Source organism: Dreissena polymorpha, chromosome 2 (assembly GCF_020536995.1).
Source record: "Dreissena polymorpha isolate Duluth1 chromosome 2, UMN_Dpol_1.0, whole genome shotgun sequence".
Taxonomy (NCBI): Eukaryota; Metazoa; Mollusca; class Bivalvia; order Myida; family Dreissenidae; genus Dreissena; species Dreissena polymorpha.
The window spans coordinates 154,838,722-154,866,625 of NC_068356.1; the positions used below are offsets into that span (position 1 = coordinate 154,838,722).

General features: G+C 34.7%; 1 protein-coding gene and 1 long non-coding RNA gene across 3 annotated transcripts; one reads left to right on the top strand and one right to left on the bottom strand.

Moving 5' to 3' along the window:
- Positions 1–1,928: 1,928 nt before the first annotated feature.
- Positions 1,929–23,856, bottom strand: LOC127869547 (putative nuclease HARBI1). Of its 2 annotated transcripts, XM_052412200.1 has the most exons (10): positions 15,815–16,354; positions 14,781–14,975; positions 14,147–14,219; positions 13,225–13,406; positions 12,023–12,209; positions 8,699–8,815; positions 7,375–7,973; positions 6,482–6,545; positions 6,123–6,179; positions 1,929–4,485 (listed from the first exon to the last, which is right to left on the bottom strand). In XM_052412200.1, exons 1-7 carry the CDS (start codon positions 15,988–15,990, stop codon positions 7,791–7,793), a joined length of 1,113 nt encoding a protein of 370 aa, XP_052268160.1. In that variant the 5' UTR covers positions 15,991–16,354; the 3' UTR covers positions 1,929–4,485; positions 6,123–6,179; positions 6,482–6,545; positions 7,375–7,790. The 2 variants fall into 2 exon arrangements, with proteins under 2 accessions (XP_052268160.1, XP_052268159.1); XM_052412199.1 differs by lacking the exons at positions 1,929–4,485; positions 6,123–6,179; positions 12,023–12,209; ... (2 more) ...; positions 14,781–14,975; positions 15,815–16,354 and adding exons at positions 19,014–19,175; positions 20,131–20,171; positions 20,976–21,067; positions 21,738–21,859; positions 23,514–23,856 and having other exon boundaries at positions 6,511–6,539.
- LOC127869548 (uncharacterized) lies at positions 9,521–11,195 on the top strand. The gene is made up of 3 exons (XR_008044677.1): positions 9,521–9,872; positions 10,262–10,357; positions 11,127–11,195. It is a non-coding gene; the product is annotated as an uncharacterized LOC127869548 (long non-coding RNA).
- Positions 23,857–27,904: the final 4,048 nt, after the last annotated feature.

Sequence of the window (27,904 nt, forward strand, 5' to 3'; positions counted from 1 at the left end):
AAGCCTTTTCCGTGGAAAGGGGCCCTTTCCGCTATTCAGTCATACCCAGGATATGTTCGTTGACTCGTAGGTATTTCGGAAAGTAGCGACGATTTACCGTCAGTTATCGTTAATGTCCGTGCCATCGGCTAGCCAATCAGATATTTATCAATAAAATACCGGGCAAAATCGGTTCCGAGCACAAAGACGATGGAGCTTTGACAAATATATTAATTTGGTTCTCCGTTGATCGTGCTTTAAAACGATTTTAACCCTTACCCCCCCCCCTCCTAAAAAATATATAATCTGATATTGATCTCAAAATCCACAATGGTCGGCTGAAATCCGGATTTCCGGGATAATCCGGAAAATTGACACCACTGTTAATTACACTGATTTAACTAAAATAACGTTAAAATACAACTATATTTTCTCAACAGTTTGTCTACTGGCGACTTTAAACAGAAACTCAAATACACTTACTTCAGAATTTAAACCAAAAATGAAGTCGATTTAACGAGTAATAAAAATGCTATATACTATACCTTTAGTTTGTTACACAATCTATCCTTGAAAATTTGTTTTCTCTCTTCCATGTCCAGCAGACTTTTGTGAATTAAGCGTGGTAGCAACCTACTTCAATATGAGCTAGTTTAAACACAAAGATAAAATATATACCCTTTTCGATTTACCATATGGATTTTCACATCCAATCGCCAAACAGAGTTGTCGTTCTCTGCTATAACATTTAAACCCCCGTTACATCGAGGCGGCTTTGGTGGCGGCGCTTCCACGGCGTCCAAAGAAACTGCAGAACGTCGATTTTCGCACTGTGCAGTCGCCAACAATGCTGCGGTAAAGCCTGGTGGGCGCCGTATCATCTCTTAATACGCCGCGTAACGGCGATCATTTTTAAGCATGTTTAAAGACTTCGCCTCTGCTCGGCGTTTGCATGGCGAGCTTGATATAGCGCGGTGTGAATGTGTAGCAACGCTCTGGCATCCTTTAGAGCATCGCGAGGACGCTGTGTGAACGCTGAAGGAGTTTTGCATCGTGCTGTTTATCATCTCGTTCTCGTAAAAACACAGTTTAATCAGTCACTTCGTTGGCTTCTTTTGATGATGGACTCTTAGTCCGTGCGTACATGAGACAAAGAAGTCTGCGACGTGTGCGTGTCAGGTTTCGGCTCACCGCCATAACTTGATTGTAATGGGGTGAACTAGGTTAAATTGTATTTAAAGCAGTATATTTTAAAAAGGGATTTTCCACAGAATCCCTTTTAAAATGGCCTTTTTCAAGGATATTTCCTACAAATAAACCCTTTTTTTTGTAACTTTTTATAACAAAGTATACAAATGTTATGCTGGCAATACAACCCTACAACAGAAAATGTTACGCTGGCGGTACAAACTCCCAATGGTTCATTATAACATCAACAAATAATGAACTTAAATGTTATGCTGGAGGTACAAACTCCCAAAGTTTCATCACATTCATTCCACTTTAAAATTAAACAAAAAATTGTACGCTGGCGGTACAAACTCTCTAACTATTTATGCTGGCGGTACAAACTCCCAAAGGTTCATTCTATACACTGGCAGTACAACCATCCCAAATGCTTTAAAAAAATGTTATGCTGGTGGTACAAACTCAGGTTCATAATCCTTCAACAGAAAAATTAACTGAAAATGTTACGCTGGCGGTACAAACTCTCAGAGTATCATAATCACAATTGAATACACCTGCGGTACAAACTCTCAGAATCAATGACAGATAATTCTTGAAAATGTTACGCCGGCCGTACAAACTATACAATGACAAAATGTTTTGCCGGCGGTACAAACTATGCATAATCACAGACAGATATTTCTTAATGTTACGCCGGCGGTACAAACTCCCTAAGGTTCATAATCACACAGACAGATAATTCTAAATGTTACGCCGGTGGTACAAATTCCCTTAGGTTCATAATCACACAGACAGATAATTCTTTGAAAATGTTACGCCTGCGGTACAAACTCCCTAAGGTTCATAATCAAACAGACAGATAATTCTTTGAAAATGTTACGCCGGCGGTACAAACTCCCTAAGGTTCATTATCACACAGACAGATATTTGAAAATGTTACTCTACAATGACAAAATGTTACGCCGGCGGTACAAACTATGCATTATCACAGACAGATATTTCTTTGAAAATGTTACGCTGGCGGTACAAACTCCCTAAGGTTCATAATCACACAGACAGATAATTCTTTGAAAATGTTACGCCGGCGGTACAAACTCCCTAAAGTTCATAATAACATAGACAGATAAATTCTTTGAAAATGTTACGCCAGCGGTACACACTTCCAGATATGCATAATCACACAGAAAAAATCACACTGAAAAAAATGGAAGGTAAACGACTTTTAAATGTATAATTCTTAATTTATTTTTTAATTAAAAAACATGTAATAATAAATACAAACACACACAAAGGTATACCATTATGTTCGCAATCCACCAGTCAGTAGGTCAGAAAATTTATGAAATAGTGTGAATGATTCAATATTTTTTTATGACTAACAAAAATTAATAAAAAAATTTTATAAAAAATACATAACATTTTTTTAACATGTGAAGTCATTTTAAAAATGAAATATTTCAATAAAACAATCTTTACATCAATTATAACCATTCAAAGTTCTTTAACAGATGCAATTGCTGCAATTTGTATTTTCATTACTAAACAATTCTGCCACAAGTTTAGTTATGTATTGTAAAAACAAAACTTTATTGTTTCTCCTGACATACAAACATATTATAGAACATAAAACAAGAGATGTGTTTGTCAGAAACACACTGTCCCCCTACTGCGCTGCGTTGATACATGTTTTTTTTACCTTTGACCTTGAAGGATGACCTTGACCTTTCACCACTCAAAATGTGCAGCTCCATGAGATACACATGCATGCCAAATATCAAGTTGCTATGTGAAGGGGCATAGAAGTTATGAGCATTTTTTGAAACCTAAACGCGAAACCTAAACGCAGTGTGACAGAAAGACGGACAGTCCGATCACTATATGCCCTCCTTCGGAGACATAAAAATTAAACATTAGCAATCCCAAATTCACAAAATCTATTTTAACAAGGGCTGTTTGTAAACCATGCATGCCCCCCATATGGGCTGTCAGTTGAAGTGGCAGCCAAAGTGTGAATTAGTTTTTGTCACTGTGACTTTAACCTAGTAACCTGAAAATCGATAGGGGTCATCTGCTAGTCATGATAAATGTACCTATGAAGTTTCATGATCCTAGGCCTAATAATTCTTGAGTTATCATCAGGAAACCATTTTACTGTTTCGAGTCACTGTGACCTTGACCTAGTGACCTGAACATTATTAGGTGTTATCTGCCAGTCATGATCAATGAACCTATGAATTTTCATGATCCTAGGTGTAAGCATTCTTGAGTTATCGTCCGGAAACCATTTTACTGTTTCGAGTCACCCTGACCTTGACCTTGTGACCTGAAAATTAATAGGGTCATCTGCGATTCATGATCAATGTACCTTTGAAGTTTCATGATCCTAGGCATAAGAGTTCTTGAGTAATCATCCGGAAACCATTTTACTATTTCGGGTCACCATGACCTTGACCTTTGACCTAGTGACCTGAAAATCAATAGCGGTCATCTGTGGGTCATGATCAATGTACCTATGAAGTTTCATGATCCTTGGCATAAGCCTTCTTGAGTTATCATCCGGAAACTATTTTACTATTTCGGGTCACCGTGACCTTGACCTTTGACCTAGTGACCTCAAAATCAATAGGGGTCATCTGTGTGTCATGATCAATGTACCTATGAAGTTTCATGATCCTAGGCCTAAGTGTTCTTGAGTTATCATCTGGAAACCATCTGGTGGACAGACGGACATACGGACGGACCGACATGAGCAAAACAATATACCCCCTCTTCTTCGAAGGGGGACATAATAAAGCATTTTTATGTGAAGACAAGTTCATACAAAGCATTTCTAAACCGAAATCGAAAATTGGTAGAAAAATGCATATGAACAAATGTACAGTTACAATAGCTTATAAAGGATATCTCACTCAATACTTTCGGGGATTATAAAGACAACTGGCGAAATAAGGAACATTTGACTGGATACAAATTGTTAAACACTACACCTCAATAATAGTGTCTTATTTTTGCCCACCAGAGACGTATATTTGCTAAAACAAATTCAATTGACTGATCCAATTTCACCATAAAATGAAACTCTGGGTTGGAATAAACCCATGTGTTCTAGTAAAGATTGACGCAGAAGTTCTTGCAATAACCTTAGAATAAACAAAATATATCCTTCAAAAAGGCAGCAGAACACATACAAAATGAGCAACAAGATGTGCATATACTGCATAAATGAAGTATACAGGTCCATCAAGATTTTTATCCACAGATGTTTCTTCCTTTCTTCATCTGAAATCATGACCAGTCGTGATCTGCACAGTGTTGTGTCTAAAATAAAACAAACCACATATCAATGCCAAACAAAAACAAGAGCTTTCTCCATCAGACATATGCCTCCAAAAAACGCTTTTTCAAAACCTAAAGGCAGAGTTTGAAACCTAAAAGCGGACCCTAAGTTTAATGTCAAGGTCAAAGGGGTCAAAATTTGTGTGCGTATGGAAAGGCCTTGTCCATATACAAATGCATACCAATTATAAAGGTTACATCTGAAGCGACATAGAAATTATGAGCATTTTTCGAAACCTTTAAGTGATATTATGGGCATTTTTCACTGTTGAATTGAGCTGAAAAGAATTAACAGGTCAAACGAGTTACTTAAAATGAGGTTACTGACCAATTATCTGCAACTCATCTTGCTACCAGTTGTTATTAAAAATATATTTTATATTCGATATCTTACGTGACTCACCCAGTCCTGTAAGCCATCCGTAAAACAAAATTGTGTCTTTGTGTCGTATGAACGAATCTGCACTAAAACTAAATTTAGGTACACATCGTACAAGCATGACCAGTTGTCAAACGAAAGTACAGTTTATATTCAATTTAATTCAAATGCATTATTTTTCTCTTTCAGGGATATTGTTTTAGTATGTTGATGCTGCATTAAAAAATCTAAGTATATATGAAGTGAAAACACCAAAAATAAACAATGGTTGCGATAGACACCTATTAACTGTTAGATGCCCATAATATCACTTTAACGCAAGTGTGACGGACAGACATATGGACGGACGGACAGTGCGATCACTATATGCCGTCCTGTAACGTACTGAAAATCAAGCTGTAGAATAATTTATTTTTATTTTAAATGCCTTATAGGCTACTCAACAATACTTCAAATAAAATGCATTTTAAAACCTTGAAAAGCTGAAAACGTGAGAATACAAGAAATGTTAACAAAACATATAAAGGCTTAATTAATGCTTTAATATCTGTAGAACACTAGTTGCAGTATCGAGTTTATTTTGCGAGAAAATATCATTCAAGTTGTGTTCCTTCAAGGCATGGGAATTCCATTTTTAAATAAATGGATGAAAGTTAACCTTAACCTTGTCTTCCACTAGATTAAGGCAACAGAAAGAGCGACACATGATTGAAAATATTTGTGCCAAGTTTAATAAAATTCACTCAATACATGACTAAGTTATGCTCTGGACACAAACAGGATGCAACATTGTACCATATAAAGACATTTGACCTATAATAGTGACATTGACCTTGGAGGTAGGGAACTGGTATTTAAGCATACACAGTCTAATGATGAGGATCTTTTGTACCAAGTTTAATGAATTTCGCTTTATAAATGACAAACTTATGCTCCTTGGGACAGATGGACGGTCGTGATTCCCATATCCCATTTACTCCAGGACTCTGGGGGTTACTGGTTCGAGCCCTGATGGGGGCTACTTTTTGTCCTTTTTTTTAAATTTTATTCTTGATTTTTTACTTGAGCTTTTTAGATCCAGTGTTTACATTTATCAATATAAAGCACTTAAAGACAAACTAAAAAACATGCCAAAATCTGTGCAAAGGCCCCTTTAATATTAATCAGTTTTAATACTATTATTACTTATTTTTATAAAAACCATCATATGTTCAAAGAAAAAAAAGAGCAATACACAAACCATATATAAATCTTCTCTTCCTTTTGCCAAACCCTTTCCCACCAGAAGTGTTATCATCTGAAATGTTTTAATGGAATATTTTCATATGGATTACACTCAAAATTACACAATAATTTTCTACAGATGGGTTTGAGAAGGATAAGTAGAAACAAATTTTTTATGAAATAATGTTCATAATTATTTAATTGTCACATTTTTACTGTAAAACACATACTTAAACTTAAGTTTGTTCTTCCTGATCCTGTCAAATTCAAACTAAATACATAACAAATGAATTTCAACTCTATAACGAATGTAAAAAGATAACTTTAATGATATTTTCAAGATTTATGATAATAATAAATATCATATATATTTACTCTTCTATTTGGCAACCCTGAGGTCAGAAGCTTCGTCTCCAGTTTTCCGCTTTTTTATCTGTACCTAGAATTATACAAATTACACCTCAATATTGTATTTTATTATTATAAATGTATCTCATACTGTTTTCAAATTACATATTGTAAGGGTCCATCAGCCCATGTTTGAAAGCAAATATCCAAGCTCTTGGCATTGTGGTTTCAAGGAAGGAGTTTTTACAATATACATATAGGAAAACATATTTGCCTTCAGGGTTGGGCCAATTTTGACCTTTAAAGGCATAATTTGAACAATATTGGTAGAGGTGTTCCAGACGATGTTTAATGCCAAATATCAAAGCTTTAGTTTTAATATTTCAGAGAAGTTTTTTAAACTTTTCACTATATACATTTAAGGAAAAAACATTTGTCCCCAGGTATGGGGCAAATTTCGACCCAACAGGCATAATTTTAACATTCTTGTTTACTGTTTAGGTTCTTCATATGATGTTTCATGCCAAATATTAGGGCTCTAAGCTCTAGATGTTACTATATACATATAAGGAAAACTATCCGTTTCCATGGTAATATGAGTTATGCAAAGAACATTCCTGCCAAGTTTCATTAAGATTAGCCGAGTGGTTGATTAAGATTTACAAACTCAACATGTATATTCTAAGAGTATATACCATATGCTAGAAATGCAATATGGATGATTATCAAATCAGTTGGGGGGAATTTATACTCTGAAATGTGAAGAATGGGGCTGAATATCTCCCAATATTTAGGCAAAAATGAGCACTGTTACATATCTGACACACGACAAGGACCAATACCAGTCACAATAGCTCACCCTGAGCACGGTGAGCTCAGGTTAGCTAACAATATATGACCTTATTGTAGAAAAAGCTCACCAATGGCTGTCTGTTTTCCTTTTCAATCAGTTCACGAACTTCAGGAACCATTCCTTGTCCTGGTGGAAAGGCCTGCCTTATAGGTTGTCTCGGTAGCAGTGTTAAAGGAAATACTCCAGAATCTAAACTGTCCATGTTGGAATTGAGCGATTCGTAAAAGTCTAGCCACTTTTGTGTACTATCCTGCTTTTTGAAAATTAGTTTCAGAGCTTTAATTTGTTTAACATTTTTATCTATTTCAATTTTACTAAAATTTGGCTTCAATATTTCTGGCTTTCCACTTGGCGCTTTATTCAAAAAGTTCCCATTAAGGGCTGACCACGGCTGAGATTGTACCCCTTTATAAAACACTTTTACACCACCGTCCACAGAAACAAATTTAAAGTGCAAAGGTTGGGTGATGTGGTCAACTTTGTTCAAATCACCCTCAATCCATGACTTAACATCAAAAATTGTGTGATACGCTCTGCATTTTTCAAAACGTTTAAGAAGTCATCAAAATATTCAGCATCTTTAGTATTTAACAGCCTGGAAACCTCACTAAATTTTGCATCAATGTCTTCATGCGTGTGGCCAACAATAAGGAAGGACATATGAACCTGAAATATAATATATGATTATCAAATCCGACAAATCAAATACCTTCAGTCAATAAAGTTGACAATGGCTGAACAAGATAAATGCCTTTCCCAAGTTTTATCATAATTTGATTTAAAAAATTGCATAAACTACAAGATGGAATAATACTAAGAAAAACTATTCTTTTAATAATCAAATATAAATAATTTATATGTTTAGGCTACAAAAATGTTACCTGAAATAAAAGCCAAAAAGATGCAATTCTATAATTTTGAAAACAAACATTGCAGGATTCAAAACTATCATGTTTTTAGTGATATATATGATACACAGTAGTTGGCAACAATAACATATCTAGTCACATAGTTCACTTTTAAAGTTAATTAGTTATAGTAACTATCCTTTCCCTGATAGATACATGCTTTTACGATCCCTATCGATTCCCTGAATAGACGTGTTTCCGCGACGTTATCGATTTCCTGGTAAACAAGGTCTGTTTGTAAAACATGCATGCCCCCCTATATGGGCTATAAGTTGTAGTAGCAGCCATTGTGTGAATACGTTTTCTTCGAAGGGGGGCATAATAAGCATTTCTACTAAATCATGCTACAGAGGTTGAATAATTGTAAGTAGTGCACATGAATATTCAAATAATCAAGTTAATGAAAATGAAATTATTTGAATACTCATCCTTAAGAAATACTGTCGTAAAACAGACACTGTGATCTTTGAAATCAACACTCACCTCATGGAAAACCTGTTCTGCCACTAACAATTCCAGAAATGCAAATACATAACGGTTCTTATTTTCCCTCCAACAGTTGTCTGCTTGGATAAACAAATTTGGAGGCAGGAAGTTGTTCTGGAATAAAAACATCCACAAAATTATTGCACAATAATGTTGTTCTCTAGAGTAAACAACAAGTAAAACTACAACATAGGGAAAACAATAAAAGTAAGATGGTCAGTGTTTATATCACATGATCATACACAAATATAGCTAGTCAGGCGAAAATGTGTTATACTAATGCTTTTTGTACGACTCGTATTCTGGGAGCCGTTTCATTAATGGTTTCAGCGCAGTTGCAGTTGCAGTTGCAAGTTTTTCACATCGATTTGCAACTCTCGAATAAGTGCGTTTCATTAATGCGGTTGCAACTTTTATTAGGTTAAACACAACCTATTCATACAATCGTGATGTCATTTGCGCGCGCGAGCGTCATACGAACTAAAAATAACATGGCGGCTCGTAGTTCGAATTGGACCAAAGAAGAAACAGAAATTCTAGTAGACGGCTATGTTGCAAACCGAGAGGTGCTGTTCGGAAAATTTTCGAGTACGATTACAAACGAAGAGGAGAAAACGTTTTGTGCCATTTTAGAATCGTAAGTATTGTTTTATGCGAGTTTGTTCATTTGACAGCTGTCAACTGGTTTAAACTTTAGTTGACAGCTGTCAACTATCCACTCGGTGATTCTGTATTCGAAGTTAGTTATTTGTTCAGGGGATGTGTGCAGCTTGGGTTGCATCGGGTACCGTAAATAGCATCTGGTTGTACTTTTAACTTGTTTTGAATAATAAATGTTACCTTTAAGTTATTCAAAAACTAGATATAGAGATTGTACAGTCACACCAATAGGGGGTCACTATCGTGTATTTCATGAACAAGTATAATCAAATCAAAAATAATTGTTGCATAGTGTGTCCCTTGGATAAATGTACAATATTACAAATTTGTGAAAAGATGCTCCAACTGTTGATCTGACAGGGGAGATAATGCTGTAAACAGTGATCCTTTATTGGCGATAGTGATTTATATGAGCTGACATGAATTATTGTTTTGTTCATCTAGTATTAATGCTGTGGGAGGCCATGGGAGGTCCATTGAAGACCTCAAAAGTAAATGGAAACAACTTAAGGTAAATTAAAGTAGTATTTTTAGTAGTAATATTGAAGTTCAATAATACATTATGAGGATGAATACTGCTTTATTTTAATTTTGCAAAATGCCTTATTGTGAGGTGTTAGATGTTGTTTAAATACAAGAAAAAAGTAATGATAATGGTAATGATGATATAAAGTTATGCATACACAATTTTAATTTTTTGGGGTACTGAACCTTGCGTACAGTACAAAATTCCCCTGAATACTGTGTGCCAAACATGGTTTCACCCTCATGTAGATACTCAAATTGACTTGTGTGTCACTAAACAATTACCCAAGTTATGCATTATTCTTTAAGTAAATATGACTATTCAACATTTGCTCATTACTCATATCACTTTTATTAATAATTCTTTTTTCTCAGTGCCGGACTGTTGCAAAGGCACGAAAAAACCATAAAGAAGTACAGAAGACAGGTGGTGGGGAGCCAGTAAAGGGACTCAATACTGTTCAAGAAAAGGTTTGCAAGTTTTATAAAATTTAAATAAAAAATGTGCTGAAGTTTAAGTTTTGTTCAAGCATACTGAAGCGAAATTAAGTCTAAATCTTTGTTAATACAAACAATAAACTGCACAATGATTTATAGAGATGAACCAGATACTCCTGTTATTCATAAGACACATGATGAATTTATTATATAAAAAATACTCAAACAAATTAGCATGTTACTCTGATAAAACTGTTGTCATGTTCTCTAAGACAAGTATTTAATAATACACTTTTTATGCCCCCCATAGGGTGGCATATAGCTATTGAACTGTATGTCTGTCCGTCCGTCAGTCCGTCTGAAAACTTTATCATTGGCCATAACTCGTGCAATATTGACGATAGCACCTTGATATTTGGCATGCATGTGTATATCTCATGGAGCAGCACATTTAGAGTGGTGAAAGGTCAAGGTCATCCTTAAAGGTCAAAAGTAAAAAAATACAATCCAAGGGAAGTATTAAGCCTTAAAAGGGAGATAATTTCTAATCCTGCCAAATGATATATTGAAATTTTATTACAAAGCCGCGCAATAGGGGGCATAGTGTTTCTGACAAACACATCTCTTGTTTTAAATAGTTTCATATTTTATCGAAAAGGATTGAAATTTTATCAATTTTTTACATACCAGTATTTACATAATGTAATGTTTGAAACATGTATTACCCGACCATTGTTTGCTTTATCTTTTGTAATAATCATTTGTTGGAATTTATTTTGTAACAGGTACTATTTTTTAACAGGTACTCTCCTGTGTTCCAAAGGTGGTCCTGGATGGGCTGAAAGGGAATGACACCGGACCAATAGGTACACATTTTGTTTTCTTTACTGTATATTTTTATCACTGCAGTAAACAGCAATATTGCAATTTAAACAATTAAGTTGCATCAGTTGGTAGAGCACAAAAATGGCAAATATTTACAAATGAGACATGGTTCATATGTGACAGATATCCATGCCATACAGCAAGCTGTAAGTGACCTATGCATGGATCTCTCTCACATATGAACCACCGTCTAAAATCAATGTACACATTAAATGTGGCTTCAGAAACAAAATGTACAGAATAACACATATATTATATATACACGGTCCATATGTGAGAGATATTCATGTCATACAACAAGCTGTAAGTGACCTATGCCTGGATATCTCTCACATTTGAACCATCATGTCCAATTAATTCACAAAAGAACACACACAAAATTGGCAAATATTTACAAATGAGACATGGTTCATATGTGACAGATATCCATGCCATACAGCAAGCTGTAAGTGACCTATGCATGGATATCTCTCACATATGAACCAACAAGTCCAATCAATCAACAAACTAAAACACACAAACATGACAAATATTTATAAATAAGACATGGTTCATATGTGGGAGATATTCAGGCCATACAGCAAGCTGTAAGTGACCTATGCCTGGATATCTCTCACATATGAACCAACATGTTCAATCAATCAACAAACTAAAACACACAAACATGACAAATATTTATAAATAAGACATGGTTCATATGCGGGAGATATCCAGGCCATACAGCAAGCTGTAAGTGACCTATGCCTGGATATCTCTCACATATGAACCATCATATCCAATCAATCAACGTATTTGTACAAATTGATTGCGCACAGCCTGACCACCAAGGTTGTTGTCAGGTGCGTCCACTTCCTGATCATGATCCTCCTCCAAATCAAGTTCTGGTGGATCTGGAAGACCGTTCTGCAAGCACAGGTTGTGCAAGCGACAACATGCCACGAATACGCTTGCACATTTTTGCGGCTTGAATGGTAACACACCACCAGTCTTGTGAAGGCATCTGTTATAAAATATTCAATTCATTGTTTATTTAAAGGTGAAAAAAACACGCGGGTCTTGCACTGCCTGATAATTGAGAACAATTACATCAGGACATTTTAAGAATCCTTTTTAGTATGGAAGAATCCTTACTAGATGAGACATATTTAGAGATACATAACTTTGCATGCATCATCACCTTATAAAAGTTATTTAGTGTTGCAATTATGAAAGCAATAGCTTTAATACTTCAGGAATAAAGTGAACCTAAACACAAAACTTAAACAAATTTTTCAATTTTCTAAGTATAAAATTTCTTACAAAATGCTTGATACAGTTGTCTACTCTCTTTATAGATTGGGGTCATGTTGGTAAAGAAGTATACAAATATAAAAGCAATATGTCAAGGGACATAGAACATATTAGAGGTGGTACGCAAACTTAAAACATAGATTTATCAATAATATGCATATTACATGTGAAAAAGGGGCAATAATTGTCACAAAATGCTTGATACAGTTGCCTGATCTTGTTTATAGTAACGGGACATAAAAAATATTTGAGGTGGTACGCAAACTTTAACATTCCAATGCTCACGCAGACGTCTACGCCTGGTTCTATAGCTCCAATATATATATTTCATATATGACAGTTGAGCTAAAAAGCATCTTTCCAATAAACATGGGCCATTTCCTTAGCAACTAGGTTTGTTGGTGTTGGATGTGAAGCACCCCCAGATGATTGAGAACAACTATGGCAAGTTTCATGGCTCTTGCTCATAAACGTCCTATTTAAATGGAGGATAAGCTCTATGCTAACATTAAAAAGATTTTTTTCAACATACAAAGCGCCATAACTTCCTTATTAACAGATGGTGTACAATCCCATTTGGTGTGCATCATCCTCTTATCCATATTTATACTCATACCAGATCAGTATATCATGGTTAACAGACTATGCCCTTAGAGTGCAACATTTACTAGCTAAAATGGTTGGATTTACAAAGGTGTAAATAATAATTAAATACTTCAGTGTACCTGAATCTTGACTTGAGTAGACCAAAGGTTCTCTCTATGCACAATCGACCCTGCCTATGCCGTCTATTATACAGGTGTTCTTGCTCATTACGGGGGGCGGGGATGGGTGTAAGCAGATACCTCTTGAGAGCATACCCGCTGTCCCCAAGAAGTATCATCCCATCATGGTTATCAAGGTAGTCCTGTGAATAATTTGGTAAAAAATTCATCCCATGAATATAGAGAGACATAAATACCGAGAAACATACAAGGAAACAGTCCAAACAGCTTCTTATGGACAAAGTATGACTGAAATACAGAAAATGCATAAACAATGTCTGTCTGACTAAGGCAGCCTGCAGGGATGGAAAGTAGTGGTTGCTCGTGAGCCCAGGGCCATTACATGTTGGCCTGGGCAACTCAAATTAAAAAGTTGGTAGTTCGGCTAAAGTTCAGTGCAATTAAACATTTAATGAAATTGGGGACTGTTAGTTAATCATTAGTTTTATAATATTCAATTATCAAAGCTAATGAAATGATTTTACTGGGACTTATATAAGGACATAATACAGTCAGACATATAAACACAGAAAGTTTGTCAATTAAACAATGCTGTTGTTGAGTTATCTTCTAATTATGTGTATTTTAAAGAGTCTAATTGTAGACACATGACACTACATGTACACTGTACTGGGCTCGTTACTCTGAATCTGGGCAACAAAAACACTAAATAGGGTTGCCCATGTGGGCATCAAACTGTAAACTGTTAGTTTCTATCCCTACCTGCCAGGGATAATCACTCAAAAGAGAAGTTTATTCATACATATTAATAGGCTTTGAAAACAATTTAATCATAATACCATCATGTACAATATATTAATTACTACTCACTGGCATTTGTGAACAAATCTTTTTTAAGTGAAAATTTCTTCATAGTTTTTACCTTCATCCGGGAATTTTCAAATATTGCAGAATCATGGGTGGAACCTGGCCACCGAGCAACAACATCCAGGAATCTGTTAAATTGCGAAAACAATAATAACGAGAGCTACATGTACCATGAATTTATATATTCAATGAACAAATGGTTTTCAAATGTTCATGCTAGAAGGCAAAATATAATTGTAATCAAGCAAAATCAGATATTACTGACCATAAATTAACTGACATTGGTAATTACACAGTCAATATGATTGTGATTTTTCATGTTTAACACACCGAAATGAAACGAAGTGACATGTGTCAGAAAATGTCAAGTAACCTTATTTATTTTATGCTTTCCAGTGATTTATAGAGAAATATCAGTGAAATAAAAGTGATATGACACAGTTTCAAACAGTGAAAAAATACAATGAAAAATATCGATGCTGAGTACCGCTTTTATTTATATTTAGCAACTGAATATTATAAAATGGTATGAAGGCGGGGACATCTAATGCCTCTGAAATATTTAAGGGATACAAACCTGCATTGATTAAATAGTTATTTTAACTTGATAACCTTGTCAGTTCATTTGAAATTAGGATTTTCAATGCCCTTGTCCTTTTAAGAAAATGAAACCTTACAAAATATCTTACTTCAGGTCTGGTGAGGAGACCGCCTGACAATTAAGGGCATGAAACCCTTTTCTGCACACGTAAACCTCTTCATTCTCTGTTGGTGCCACTATTGGTACCAAAGTGCCATCAATAGCACCCACAATATTCGGCAGAGAGCACTTTCTGTAAAATTCGCGTTTCGTCTGAAGCAAACTCTGAGGCTGCGTGGGAAATCTGGAATTGTAAAATGTTAAGACTTGTTTAATACAATTAAAATATGTATTTGAAAATAAAAAGTAATAAAAATGAATTTTTGAAAATTAAGATTTATTCAATACAATTATATAATTGTCTTTAATCACAATGTGGCAAAATCAAGCATAAGTTTCCTGCAAAATTACCTTTAGAGCATTATATAGAGGATATTTGTTGGATTCTGTGGATTATCGATTTTAATTCACGAGTGATCATAGAAAATTATATTTTCACGAGTGGCGCAGCCACAAGTGAAAAAATATATATGTGCTACCTTATACATTGAATTTAATGCCATTTTAGCAGTGATTTACCACGTAGTAAAGGAGCTTTAGAAAAAAGTAATTAAAAGAAACATCGCGTAATATCCTCATATAACTACCACATGCAATTATTACACTAATTTACAGTCTAGCTTACATGTAGCTCACTTAATACTACTAAGTACAACTATTAACAATATTATAATATTATAGTATAAGATTTACATTCAGAACATATACTATCAATTATTTTGAATTAAATTAAATGTAATCAACATAAAAACGAAAGTTTGTCAGACAATGAGGTGCAAGATTTGACAAGCATTTTCACAATCTGACAGACATTATCAAGGCACAATTTAATTTGTATTTATTTTCACATTCCTTGTCATCCATTGTCTGAAAGCGGCAAAATTCATGCCATACATATGTTGTCAGAGTTATAAAACATGTATAGGGCGATCAGACATAGATTGATGTACATGTTGTAGTTAATTAAACAATCAAACAAGTATAATGTAAATCACCAAATAGCAATTAAACTCTATTTCTTACCTTATATTGTCAATATTTGCATTTATACTATTGACAACTCTGCCAATTACTCTGCAAACTGTGCTTCTGCTTACACCATGAGTGTCTGCGACTTCACTGTTAAACGCCCCTTTGGCTAAGTATCTCAGACTCAACAGCAGCTGAAAGTGTAAACAATATTGCCAAAGACACATCATAAAGAAAATTAAAAAAAACAACAACAAAAGAATGAGTCATCATTCAGAATTAGTAAGTACTGATAGAATGCACATTGTCGAAACCAATATATGTGTTTCTGGGAAAAACATGTCAGGTTTTTTTTGGTACTGAACATTTTTCGTCGACCAACAGTTTTATATACTTAAGTAATTTCAATTTGATAACTGCGTTGAATAATCAATTTCTAAAATAGAATCGATAAATTAAATAGGAAAGAAAACTTCCTTTGCTTGATCCACACTGCATATTCTTCGAGATATGAATGAATACAGTCGATTTTCGGTCGAAACTATAAAATTCAATAACAATTAAAACCATTGCCATCTCTACACCGGAAGTTGTTACCGGATGTGCATACATGTACAACATACGAAATTTGGGTCAGGTTATTCACTACTATAAAAGGGAACAGATTGTTTCATAAATTTCCGAGCAAAAACTTGCCTGTGTGTCAGGAGGTATGGAGTGTCCTCCCTGAGTCCCGCGGGATAAATCCTGCCCAACTATTTCAATCGATTCTTGGGCCGTAGCGCGGTCAACCCGATACCTTGACACAAAGTCCATGTCTCGAACATTCACGAATTGAATGCGAGGACGGAATTGTCTCACATTTCGCCGATTCCGTCGCTGTAAGCGTACATAAGCTTCAATTTCGGGTATTTTACTACCGTCTGCACCACCTCACTGGCAGTTGCAAACGCGCTATACAAATTTGCAACCAGCAGGTGCGCGTTGCAACTGCAACTTTTTAATGAAACGGACACAAGGTTGCAAGTTGCAATTATTAGCAAAATTGCAACTGCAACTGCGCTGCAACCGTTAATGAAACGCCCCCCTGATGTAATCTATCCTATTAACCAACCTAAGGCCACGACTTTTATATTTCTTGGTTTACAAAACCGCCGACCCTAATTTTTGGAAAATGGGAAAAAAAATAAAATCGGGAAATCGTCTTTTTTTAAAATATTTTATTCCCGACCGCACTGCAAAACGAGCGAAACGAGAAAAAAATCGATCTGGTTTGAGTACGGTTGCGAATAAAATCAAGTACGTACAATCACCGATTGGTTCACATATATGTCAGAGATCGGGATATTTTTCAATGTGACACATTATGTACCAGTCCTTTTATGGGCACTTCTCAAAATTTATTTCGGGTAAAAATTACAGACAATAAGAAAATCAGCGTCAGTAAAATGTCGACCCCATCAAAATTTATTTCCGAGTCTGTGACGCAACTATATTGTTTAACATGTTAATTATATTAAACAAACCCGATATTATAGTATATAAAAAAGTATTTGATAATTAGTATAAATAATCCAATAAAACACTGCCATTATTTACGATATATGTGTTTAGGAATTTTGTAAACACGTCCGCCATAGTTTATAGAAACTGTACACAAAGTTTGGAAATCGGAACAAATCGGTATATCTCGGAAAATCATTGATAAATGTATTTGTCGTTTCAATGCTTAGGGCCGAGTAATTTCGGCAAATCGGAACTCAACTTGCGTAAAACACTTGCTCAATTAACAGTTAAACTCCGCCTCCGTTCTCTGCAAAAGATTCGAAGGCGGAGCTATGCACGTGCTTTTATTAAATTGGAGGATTGCAATTAAGAAACAAACACACGATTGGTTCGGCATGTTGATTGCTAGACAAAGGAAGCCAATTTTTTCGGTGCGAAATTTGTCGCTTTATTGCTTCCGACAGAAAGCGGCTTTCCTTTGATGACGTCAAACTGTCAATTCACACAGGCTGCACATTTTCGGAAGACTTTAACTGACTCCTTGTTTACAATTCCAGTAAAAAAAAACACTTGCTAACATTAAACTTTGGATTAAATTATCAAAATAAAGCAAAAGCGAAGTTGACAAATATGATTAAATTAATTCGCGTCAGTTCAAATAAGACGTTTTGCTTTGTAAATCAACGAGTTTTCATGACAACAACAACTTTGACAAACATTACCGCGACGACGCATGGATCGATCTACCTCGATTTTTTTTCATGCACGATCTCATAAGTCGAGTAAGAGCAAACACATACCAGGTAATTTGTGTATGAGTAGTTTATCTTATATAAGATTTATGCAACGGGCATCGCATTGCGTAATGGTGCGCATCGAATTATGGAAATGAAGCGCAGTTTTTCGTTTTAATGGGAGAAGAACGCATGTCATGTAATGGAGTGTTTAAAATTGCCTGATGTTACAAAAAGTGCTTTTAGGACTCATTTCATTTGAAGATATAGATGTGTTTTATTGCATAATTTGATTTTTTTGTCTCTGTGTTAAGGTTATAAAAGATATGTTGTCTTTGTTCTGATGTTATAAATATTAACTTTTTTTTCCAATGATGTTTTTTTTTTTTTTTTCGACCGCCCGATGGACCATTTTCAAAATAATTTTTGTAAACCAATAAAAAAAAAAGTCGTGGCCTAAGCAAGAATTTATGAATCATGATCCTCTATACAAATTCATAAAACCAGGGGTCTCACTCTGGTTTGGGGGAACACCGAGGCGGGCGAAATCAGGCATCATTTTCCATAGGAGAATTTCAACCAAAACATAAGAAACAATAAAATATTTGTTTTAATCACTTAATTTGTCCTTTTTACTACAATCTATTAACAGTTAATACTTATCTATCAATTCTATTTAGTTTGAAACATTTTGAACTTGAACTTGACAATTCTGGGTCTAGGGCATTCAATTGTCTTGCATTTTTGCGGCATTTTTATCTGAAATGGGGGAACTATATTCTTTATGCTGGGGAAATATGGCCTTATTTAAACCCCAAAAACCAGAGATCGAGACCCCTGAAAATACTGACTGTACTATCACCATCTTTACCAAAAAAGCCATCATGTGGTATTTCACGAGTGTCAAGGGCTTTGGTTATTTTCAGAAATGTAGGTGCTTGAATGGCTCGCTTACAATTTTTTGTCGTCCAAGTATAATTATGTAAGATAACATGTACACAAACATTACTCACATTTGCCCTCGCTTGACGTAGTAGCTCTTTAAGTATGATGTTGATTGTCAAGTTGGGATCATGAGGATATTCATTAATGTCCACATAGGCATGAAACCCTCCATGCCCGTGACTTAGCACTCCAGTGACATGAGTATGCAGAAGATCCACTGCATGCAGATTCTGTAATTTTTCACATAACAGTTAAAAAATCTTGCACAATACATCATTTAAATTTGGAAATCAAAAACGAACAAAATACTGAATCTTGTTTGTGTATTTCGTATCCTAAAACTTAACAAGCATATCTGATTTATTGTTATCACCTGCCAAATAAAAAGCCTTTAGTTTCAATCAAACTCATAATTCTTGAGCTGAACTTAACAAAATTTGCTAGCGTACCACCACAATATGATACTAAGTAACAACTTTTCACTATTTTTGTTTTTTTAAGCGCCGCAAGTGACCTAGAGACAACTTTAAATATAAATTAATAAATTTTGCATCAATGGTTGAATGGCAAGATATGTATTTTAGGAACTCATTAAATAAATGCTTTTTAATGTAAATATAGAATATTATGTAACTGTCAGATAAAGATCAAGTTTATCCTGCGAGGATGAGAAACATGTAGTGCTAGACTTTCAGAGTGCTACAAAAATTTTGAGCCGAGCATGATAAACTTGATATCTTTCCAACACTCACATGATATTCTATTTATCCCATTATTTTGTGGTGTTTATCGTTCAAAAAAGAGTAAAAATACTTAAATCTAAAAAAACAACGCTGGTGTCCCAATTTTGCTTGAAGTATTTGTTTACTTCAAACATAATCATTTGCTATGACATCACATTGAAATATATATTGTTCCAAAAATAAAGATTGGAAACCATATTCTAAAAATATTTATAGTTCACAGCTCATATTCATACGATCACTTGTTATACTTTTGGTTTTCGTTTGGTAATAGGATAAACATTTATTTCAGAAAAAAATATACCATACAAACTGTTTATATGCCCCTTTTATGGGTAACATTCTGTAAAGACAATTGCAAGCTTAAGACACACAGAGTAAGACACACAGGTGTGAGCTAAAATAGATTACCACCTAAGGCACAAAACCTCCTTTATCCTACCTTTGGGTTCCTCCCAGCAAAATGTGGCAAATTGGTCTTTGCTGTAAAAAATAGAGAATAGATTTATGCAATAAAAATTTAAAAAACAACTGTTTGTATGTTTGTTATATAAAAAATTAAATCACATATTATGTAAAGCATTCCTTTTTGGTACCATTGTATCCTGTGTGCAACTGTGGATGTAGTAAAAAAGTCTGGACAGGAAATTAAATTAATTACAGTATTTCATGCTTTTCAGTGAAAGAGCGTAAAAACAAACAAGAGAACAACAACATGATTTACTAATGACAAATCATAATACTATATATTTCAAAGTGTAAGATCGTAATATATATTTCATGGGTTGTAACAGAAACTTGTTATTTTCACTTGTGAAAATATTGTTTCGGTGACCACTCATGAAATATAATGCAATCTTACACGGAATCTTCCAACAAATGTCCTCTATGACATAGATATATATATATAATTATGGAAAAAGTTAACATGTATATATGCATGGAGAAAGAAATGCAAATTTAAAACTCTATATGGCCTATAGTAAAAGGCTTTTTCTTCAAAATAATGGGAATTATTTTTTAAAATGACATAATACAAAATGAAAGATTTTGTTCTGTTACAGTTTACACATTCAACAAAAAATTCATTCATTGTAATGTTTAGAAATCCTTATTATGGTGACCTATTTTTAGAAATCAGGTCAGGACAAATAATTGTTTTTGCCATTGTAACAAGGCCCCGTCAAAGGCAGAACACTGGAACTTGGGAATATAGTTTTATGACTAGTTAGGATTTTCAAACTGCTCCTGTCAAAATTAAAGTGTATGGACACTTTAAATACCAACCTTGATCCATACCATCGATAATTATGGACATGTGCTGGCTTGGATTGCGTTGTGCCTGGTCTTTTTTGTTGTAATAGTACTTCCTTTCTAACCTGGATATCATTAAATAAGAGCTTTGAAGTTGCAAATAGTTAATAGTTTTAAGTGCATCTGTTTCTTTTGACATCAAACATTTAATAGGCAAAATTAAATTAAATTTGAAAGATGTATATCATTTCTTTGTTTACCATCATTAATGGGCAGTATGCAGGAAACACAAATATGCAGGATATACAATGTAGCACCTTTCTACCTATTTCACTTTGAATGTTTAAAAACATTTATGAAACTACATATTTATGTTCAATGAGCTTGGTGAATTTGGGATATCAATACATATGTAGGATTTATGGGGCTTAAAGGTCTTTTCAATTTAAGATAAAAGTCAATGAGCTTGATTAACTGAATAACTTTTACTAATTACCAGTGGTTATATAAAATAAGCCTTAGGGAAAGATATAGAGCAAAATTGGAGGATGCTGCACCCTGCAAGAAAATGTCAATGTCAGTCCAAAATTTTCACCATGAACCTTTTTATAATTTTCAATCTAGCAGCACCCAGTAAATTTTTCTGGTCAATAATCTTTCCCCTAATAATACACAGTCTGATTTGCATTCTGAACTTTAGAAATGCTTCTTACCATGTTTGTAAGGGAGTAATTCATTAAAGATTTGGTTACAAAAATAAATGAAAAATAAAAGAAATGAAAATACATAAATTACATTTGACGAATATTATGCTCTTCTTTCTTTTTCTTGTAGAAAGCACGCATCTCGAAAGAGGTGGTTTTGCTCATTAGCCTTTCTAATGTCACACAAGTTGTACATTTGCTGAAGCTGTTGGTCTGAAACATACATGGATCACTGCTTATGTTACACATCTCCAGATAACTGATTCATTTTTGTTGTTGTTTAGAACCCATTTCGAAAATAAACTCCTGAAAATAAATTACCAATGCCTTTTTGGAGTATCCTTTCTGATGCATCACAATGAAGGTTTTAAGTCTTAGAAAAGTCCATGAAAATTGTCGTTTTACACTGTAACAGTTTAACCCTTTTCATGCTGGGAAATTTGCCGTCTGCTAAATTTCTAACATTCGCATTTTCGTTGATTTTTTTCAAAGAATACTATCAGAATAGCAAACAGTTTGGATCCTGATGAGACGCCACGTTGTGTGGCGTCTCATCTGGATCCAAACTGTTTGCAAAGGCCTTAAAAATTTGGTTCCCTCATTGTAAGGGTTAACAGCTGAGAAAGAATTAAGAAAGGCCAGGCTCTTTCAAGATACAGAGGCAATGAAATGGTGTTTTCACCAGGGCTGGCATTCCAGAAAGTTTTTAGAGAAAATCTTAAATTCTACTTTTTCTAGTAAATTTTTTGAAGCAATATCCTTTCTATGTATGCGTTTTCGCCTATTGTACATGTGTGCCTCATTCTAAAACATATTTAATGTAATATAGTTAAGTTTTTGATTGTGTAGCATATTTTTTCATTTTTAAATTTTAACCAGATGTGTTTGTAAAACACTATATCCCCCATATATTTGACCTTTGTCGTTGACCTCGAGAGAATCTGAATTATGTGACAGCTGTAATAAAAAAACATATAGCTATAGCAGGGCTTTCCTTTGACCCGAGCTCCCGGGTTTTGACGCTTGAAAATTACAGAAGACCCCTTTTTGACTCTTGAAAAAATTACGTCATGCGTCACATTTGACCCGGGGGAATATACCGACTTGCGTCAACGAGATCAAAAGTTGTTAAGACTAAGCGATAATTGGCTCGGGGCGGAGTATCTCATTTAGTACACGCTAATCGTTAACGCCCGTTTCCAATCATCGAAGCTCAAGTCCACCCAGTAGGCGGAGTTTGGTTAATAAAGAAATCTAGTATTGACCAATTAAAACACTGCTGGTTCGATGACGCGTGTATTAACTTTCCATTATTTATCATAGCGTTTGTTATCAGCTGTTTGCGGAAAAGACGTGTATCAATCCCACCTAGTTGCAATAATCCAACTCCCAGCTATTGACCCTCTGAGCTGTAAGTATGTACTCATAAAAGCTCAGAGCATTTAAGAAGAACTATAAACCCACCAAAACAGAATGGACTCATCCGCGTCAGTTTTAATAATATTCAATATAAAATAATAACATCCATATCCACAGAAAACCGTAAAGAATATTTTGAGATATTTCCAGAGTATGGCAGAATGTATTTCCAAAGCTGAATGCACCCATCACTGTTTTACTTCATGATTGCTCAGTTCAAAGACGCGCGAAAGTTATGCTGGCATATGTACTGTCTACAACGTCAAATTACACGCTTTGCATCAAAGTTGCTAAAAATAACTATAGAACCGATATAATAGATTCTAATTTTACGATGCCAAATTACATGTATTACAACTAACGCAGGTACATGTACATGACTTTGTAGTTTAAAAACGTCATATCAGCATAAAATTGTTTGTAACCCACAAAAAACACATTATTTTACCTTTTTCGTTTTAACAAACTGGAAGCTGTCAATCCATTTCTTGTAGAACTGACTTTTGCTCACTGGATTTTCCACATCCATTTTGTATTGTTCATAAATATGACTTTTCACTGTTCCATATGGCATCATAATCTCGTTTCGGTGAGGCATTCTTTCGCCATGAAATCTGAAGTAATCCTCCAGCCAAGCAATCAAAAGTAGAGTGCTCTTGTCCCAGTTACGTGGGGATTTCCCAGTTGGAGCTTCCTTGTTATTCATGCACATATCAGCAACTGTAGTTAATGTATTCTTGTTAACTCTCAATGCAGCCAAAAATGCTTTTGTACATAACTGTATTTCTTGTTTTTTAGACTGTACTGAAAAGTACCTGTATTTTCCGACTTTTTCAGATTTTTCATATGATGCTTTCAGCAGTGTTATCCTAGTCAATTTTGGATTATGCCAGAATTTTTCACGAATATCACAGACTAAATTAATATTCAACTGCATAATACACCGTTTTCCACAATAGCAGGGTGTGTTAAGTGCTGTCTTAATACTAAGAAACTTCAATGCTTTTAATTTCATTCTTCCTTCTGACTTTACCTCACCTGAAAACAAATGTTAAAACCAAGCCATAACAAATGGTTATTTTCTAGCATTAAGACTGGTGTTTTAGAATGTAAACAGAAAGGCTAAGAATTTTTTTTAAGTTCCTTAAATTAGTTTTAGCAATAACGTTGTAATGTGTGGGTTTATGGCACATTTTTGTCTAAATCTGAAACATATTTTTATTAGTTTTTTGATTGGGATAGTATTAATTATTGAATTTTAAGGGACTAGGGCAACAAAAATCCCCAAAATCAAAAGTTAAAACAACTACTTAAGCGATGCCAATTTCTGACCCATTACTATTTCAAAAGCCTTAGATGTTGAATTCAACACTGACAATGGGAAAAAACAACGCAAAGTGAGCATACATTTTCCCCTTCTATGCAATAGTTACTGAGAAACAGCTCCAGACTGGAAAAAAATTGACAAAATTCACTATTAAACAAAGGCACATGCTAAAATTTCAAAAAAGCCTGACAAAATTTCCCTCAAAGTTGTACTGTACTTACTTTGAATGTACTTGTGTTCTGTTTTCTTTTTCGGCTTAGCTAAAACCTGTTCGATGTCATGTTCAGAATCTGTAGAAGACAAAAACATTTAGCTTTCATCGCTATCCCAAATGTCTAAATATTCCTCATCACGCTGTACTTGTTCGCTATCTGTCACAGCACAGTCAGCAGATCCTGTAATGTCTTGTAATGTGGTCATAGAACAATTCACTGGGTCCCCAGAATCGGAGTCTGACCACCTTACTTGTACCAGTTCTTCATCGCTACTCCAGTTTACCTGGATTAGCTCTGGCTGCATGAATACAACCGCACACAAACACTGAAATAAAAACAAAATTTAATTGTAACTGTTTCCACCATAAATTATTTGTGAACAGTCTTCACAGTAATATATTTTAACCACTAGCCCGAATTATGATGCTTTATTGGAAACAGACAAAAAATCCAATAGCCCGACTATGTAAATTATTAATTTCTAGTAGCCCGATTAACATTTAACCAGTCCTGGGCTGTCGGGCTTATAGTTAGCGTGAAGACTGTTTGTGAAGTTACAAGAATGAAAACTGTGCACAACCTGTTAGGAATATAATTATATAAAATCACAATTTCAATTGCCCATCCTTACAAGTTACTGGGTATCCGGACAAAACCCCTCCCAGACATAAACCCTTCTTTCAGCCTAACAAGGCGAAAACTGTATGATAATAAAAACCAATGGTCGGGCAACCAAATCTTTCATTGAACAACCATTTTAAAAGTAAGTAGTTGACCGAAAGCCAACTGTAAATAAAATGCCAATTGGCAAATTTTAATCTTGAATTAAAATGTTTAATTTATGACGCAAGTTTATTCTGTTTACAAGTTGTCACTATACCTTTCTAAAAATAGATCACTGAGCGATGTTAACTTTAAACTTTTTTATGATTGGTTGATTTGCTAACTCGAGCGCATGGGTTTTCGAAAAAAAGTTCATACTTGTTTTTGTAAGCGTTGAACACACAGCAATCAGGGCTTGACACTAACTTTTTTACCTACTGACCCAAAGGACCACCAGCTTTCAGATATTACTGGTCCTCCAAGATTTTAAGTGGTCCGACAATATCTATGTTATTTTACCTACATTTCAATTAACTTTCCGGACTATCCACAATGTATTGTGCATTTATAAAAAGAAAACTATACTATCTACTGAACTATCTCTCGTCCTTTTCATAATTGCTGTACTTCAAGCTTCTCTTCATTAGTTTTAGGGTTTTTAGGCGGAGGTAACAGGTTCAATCACCCCCGGAATGAAATTCCACATCGTGAAAATTTGTTATCTTGAAAATACGCACATTTATTCTCCGGCAATATCAAAACATTATTCGGCGCTCTCCAGTGTACATTTGCATGGTAAACAAAGTATATTCTGATGGTACTAAGATCAATAAAATGCTAATTATTGCTGCTTTTTCAAAATAATAAATACCATTTTGTTAATTTCTCAATCCAAACGCTTCGAATTTTATGTTAATTTGTGTATCGATCACGGCGAAGTCCAGAGACATTTGCGGAATGCAAATCGATTTTTTGATCTGACAACAGGTATTTGTCATTCGGGCATCTAGAAAAATTGGAATTTCCAATATGTTGCTATTTTTCATCCCAGTCTCGAGTAGGCCCCAAAAATAATGATGAAAATATCGGTTTATTATGAACAAATAAAGTTGTTTATTAATGAAAACAGCTTTCCACCAGTATTTCACATTGAGCCGGCCAGGATTTTTAACTGGTCCGACGGATCAACCAAATTTCTAGTTTCACTGGTCCTTCCTATTTTTTACTGACCCCGGGTCAATAGACCACTGTTAGTGTTGAGCCCTGGCGTTAAAATAATTGAACTGCAGAATGCAATCGCAGATTGCAGAAATGAACTGTGCACCAATTTAAAGACTATAAAATGTGCGACTTCAATCAAAGGCCATGAGAAAAACAATGACTCAAATTGTAAACTACAAGGTAACATCCTCTAAGATAATTTAAAGGGATGGTAAACTACAGTCATTTGTATACACACTTGAAGTTTCCACTACCAAATGACAAAAATGGCAATAAATTAGCCTACTCTTACTAGAAAACAGCCATGTGTGCTCTCAAAAGAACAAAAAGTACCAGTACATCATTGATTTTGTGTTAACGTAAACGGTGTCCATGTACATACTGTACAAATGTATTTTTCAAAGTGAATGGCTATGTGTTGCTAAATGCGTGTTACTGGGGATTTCAAGTCTGTAATTGGATGGTTTATTATGTGTTTTACTGTCAACTGTCCGACTTTTCACGGATTCACCCTACAAGTAGTCGAGTAATAAACATTGGACACTTGATGAGCATTTCCATTAAAAAACCTGTGGATTTCCTGTTCTAAAATTATAAAGTCGGACACATGTAAATTTCATCGGAATTGAGTGAGTTATTACGTGTGTCCGACTTACGTACTGTCCGAATTTACCTACTAAACCAGTAACCTAGTTTACCTTATCTCAACGAACAGAAGACGTTTCCTTCGCTAAATCGACATTAACCTTACTTTCATCGTTATGGAATGAGTGATGTATTGGACGTCATCATTGATGACGTTCAATCGAACGAATGATAAAGGGGGCTAAGTTTCGTTAAGCTCCAGGGTATAGCCGCGATTTGTGGGCCATGAAAACTGGCCCAACACTGTGCCTGAAATTTGACCTGTATATGGACCAGAACGCGATCTAGACGATGGCATATTCGTCATGTCTGGGAAAACTCCAGTTTTTGATAAAATGACGAAAAAGTGGTGTTTTTTATTGCGCAATCGCTCTAAAATGAGTTCTCGCCGGAAGCGTTAATAGCGTTAATAGCAACCCAAACACAATTCACCCCCAGGAGACAATTCACGCGCTAGGCAATTCAAATTTGATTTTAAATAATACATATTGCGATTTTATTCCCAAATTATTAATAATTTCATTTTGCGTTTAACATACGTTTAAGAAAATATTAACAAAACAAACAAAAACAAACAACCGTTAAATTTTATTGTTGTAAATATGGTAACCTGATTACATATCCACTAGCGTCTATGCATATTTACACATAAAAAATAGTTCGCAAGTAAGCAACAAACAATCACATTCAAACGCAAATTATTTAACAAAATATATAAATTTAAGCTAGAAATCGAAACTTAAATACAATGTCTGCACTAAAAACACAATACCAATAGTTTTTACAATAACACATTCGACATGTACATGTACTTCCAACAACACGCCA

Excerpts from the sequence above, each read along its gene's own strand:
- LOC127869547 (XM_052412200.1), bottom strand. The coding sequence starts at position 15,990 with ATGATGTGTCTTTGGCAATATTGTTTACACTTTCAGCTGCTGTTGAGT. Across the intron at positions 14,976-15,814 it reads GCAAATATTGACAATATAAG|ATTTCCCACGCAGCCTCAGA; the intron begins GTAAGAAATAGA and ends TTACAATTCCAG. Across the intron at positions 13,407-14,146 it reads TTGAAAATTCCCGGATGAAG|GACTACCTTGATAACCATGA; the intron begins GTAAAAACTATG and ends AATTATTCACAG.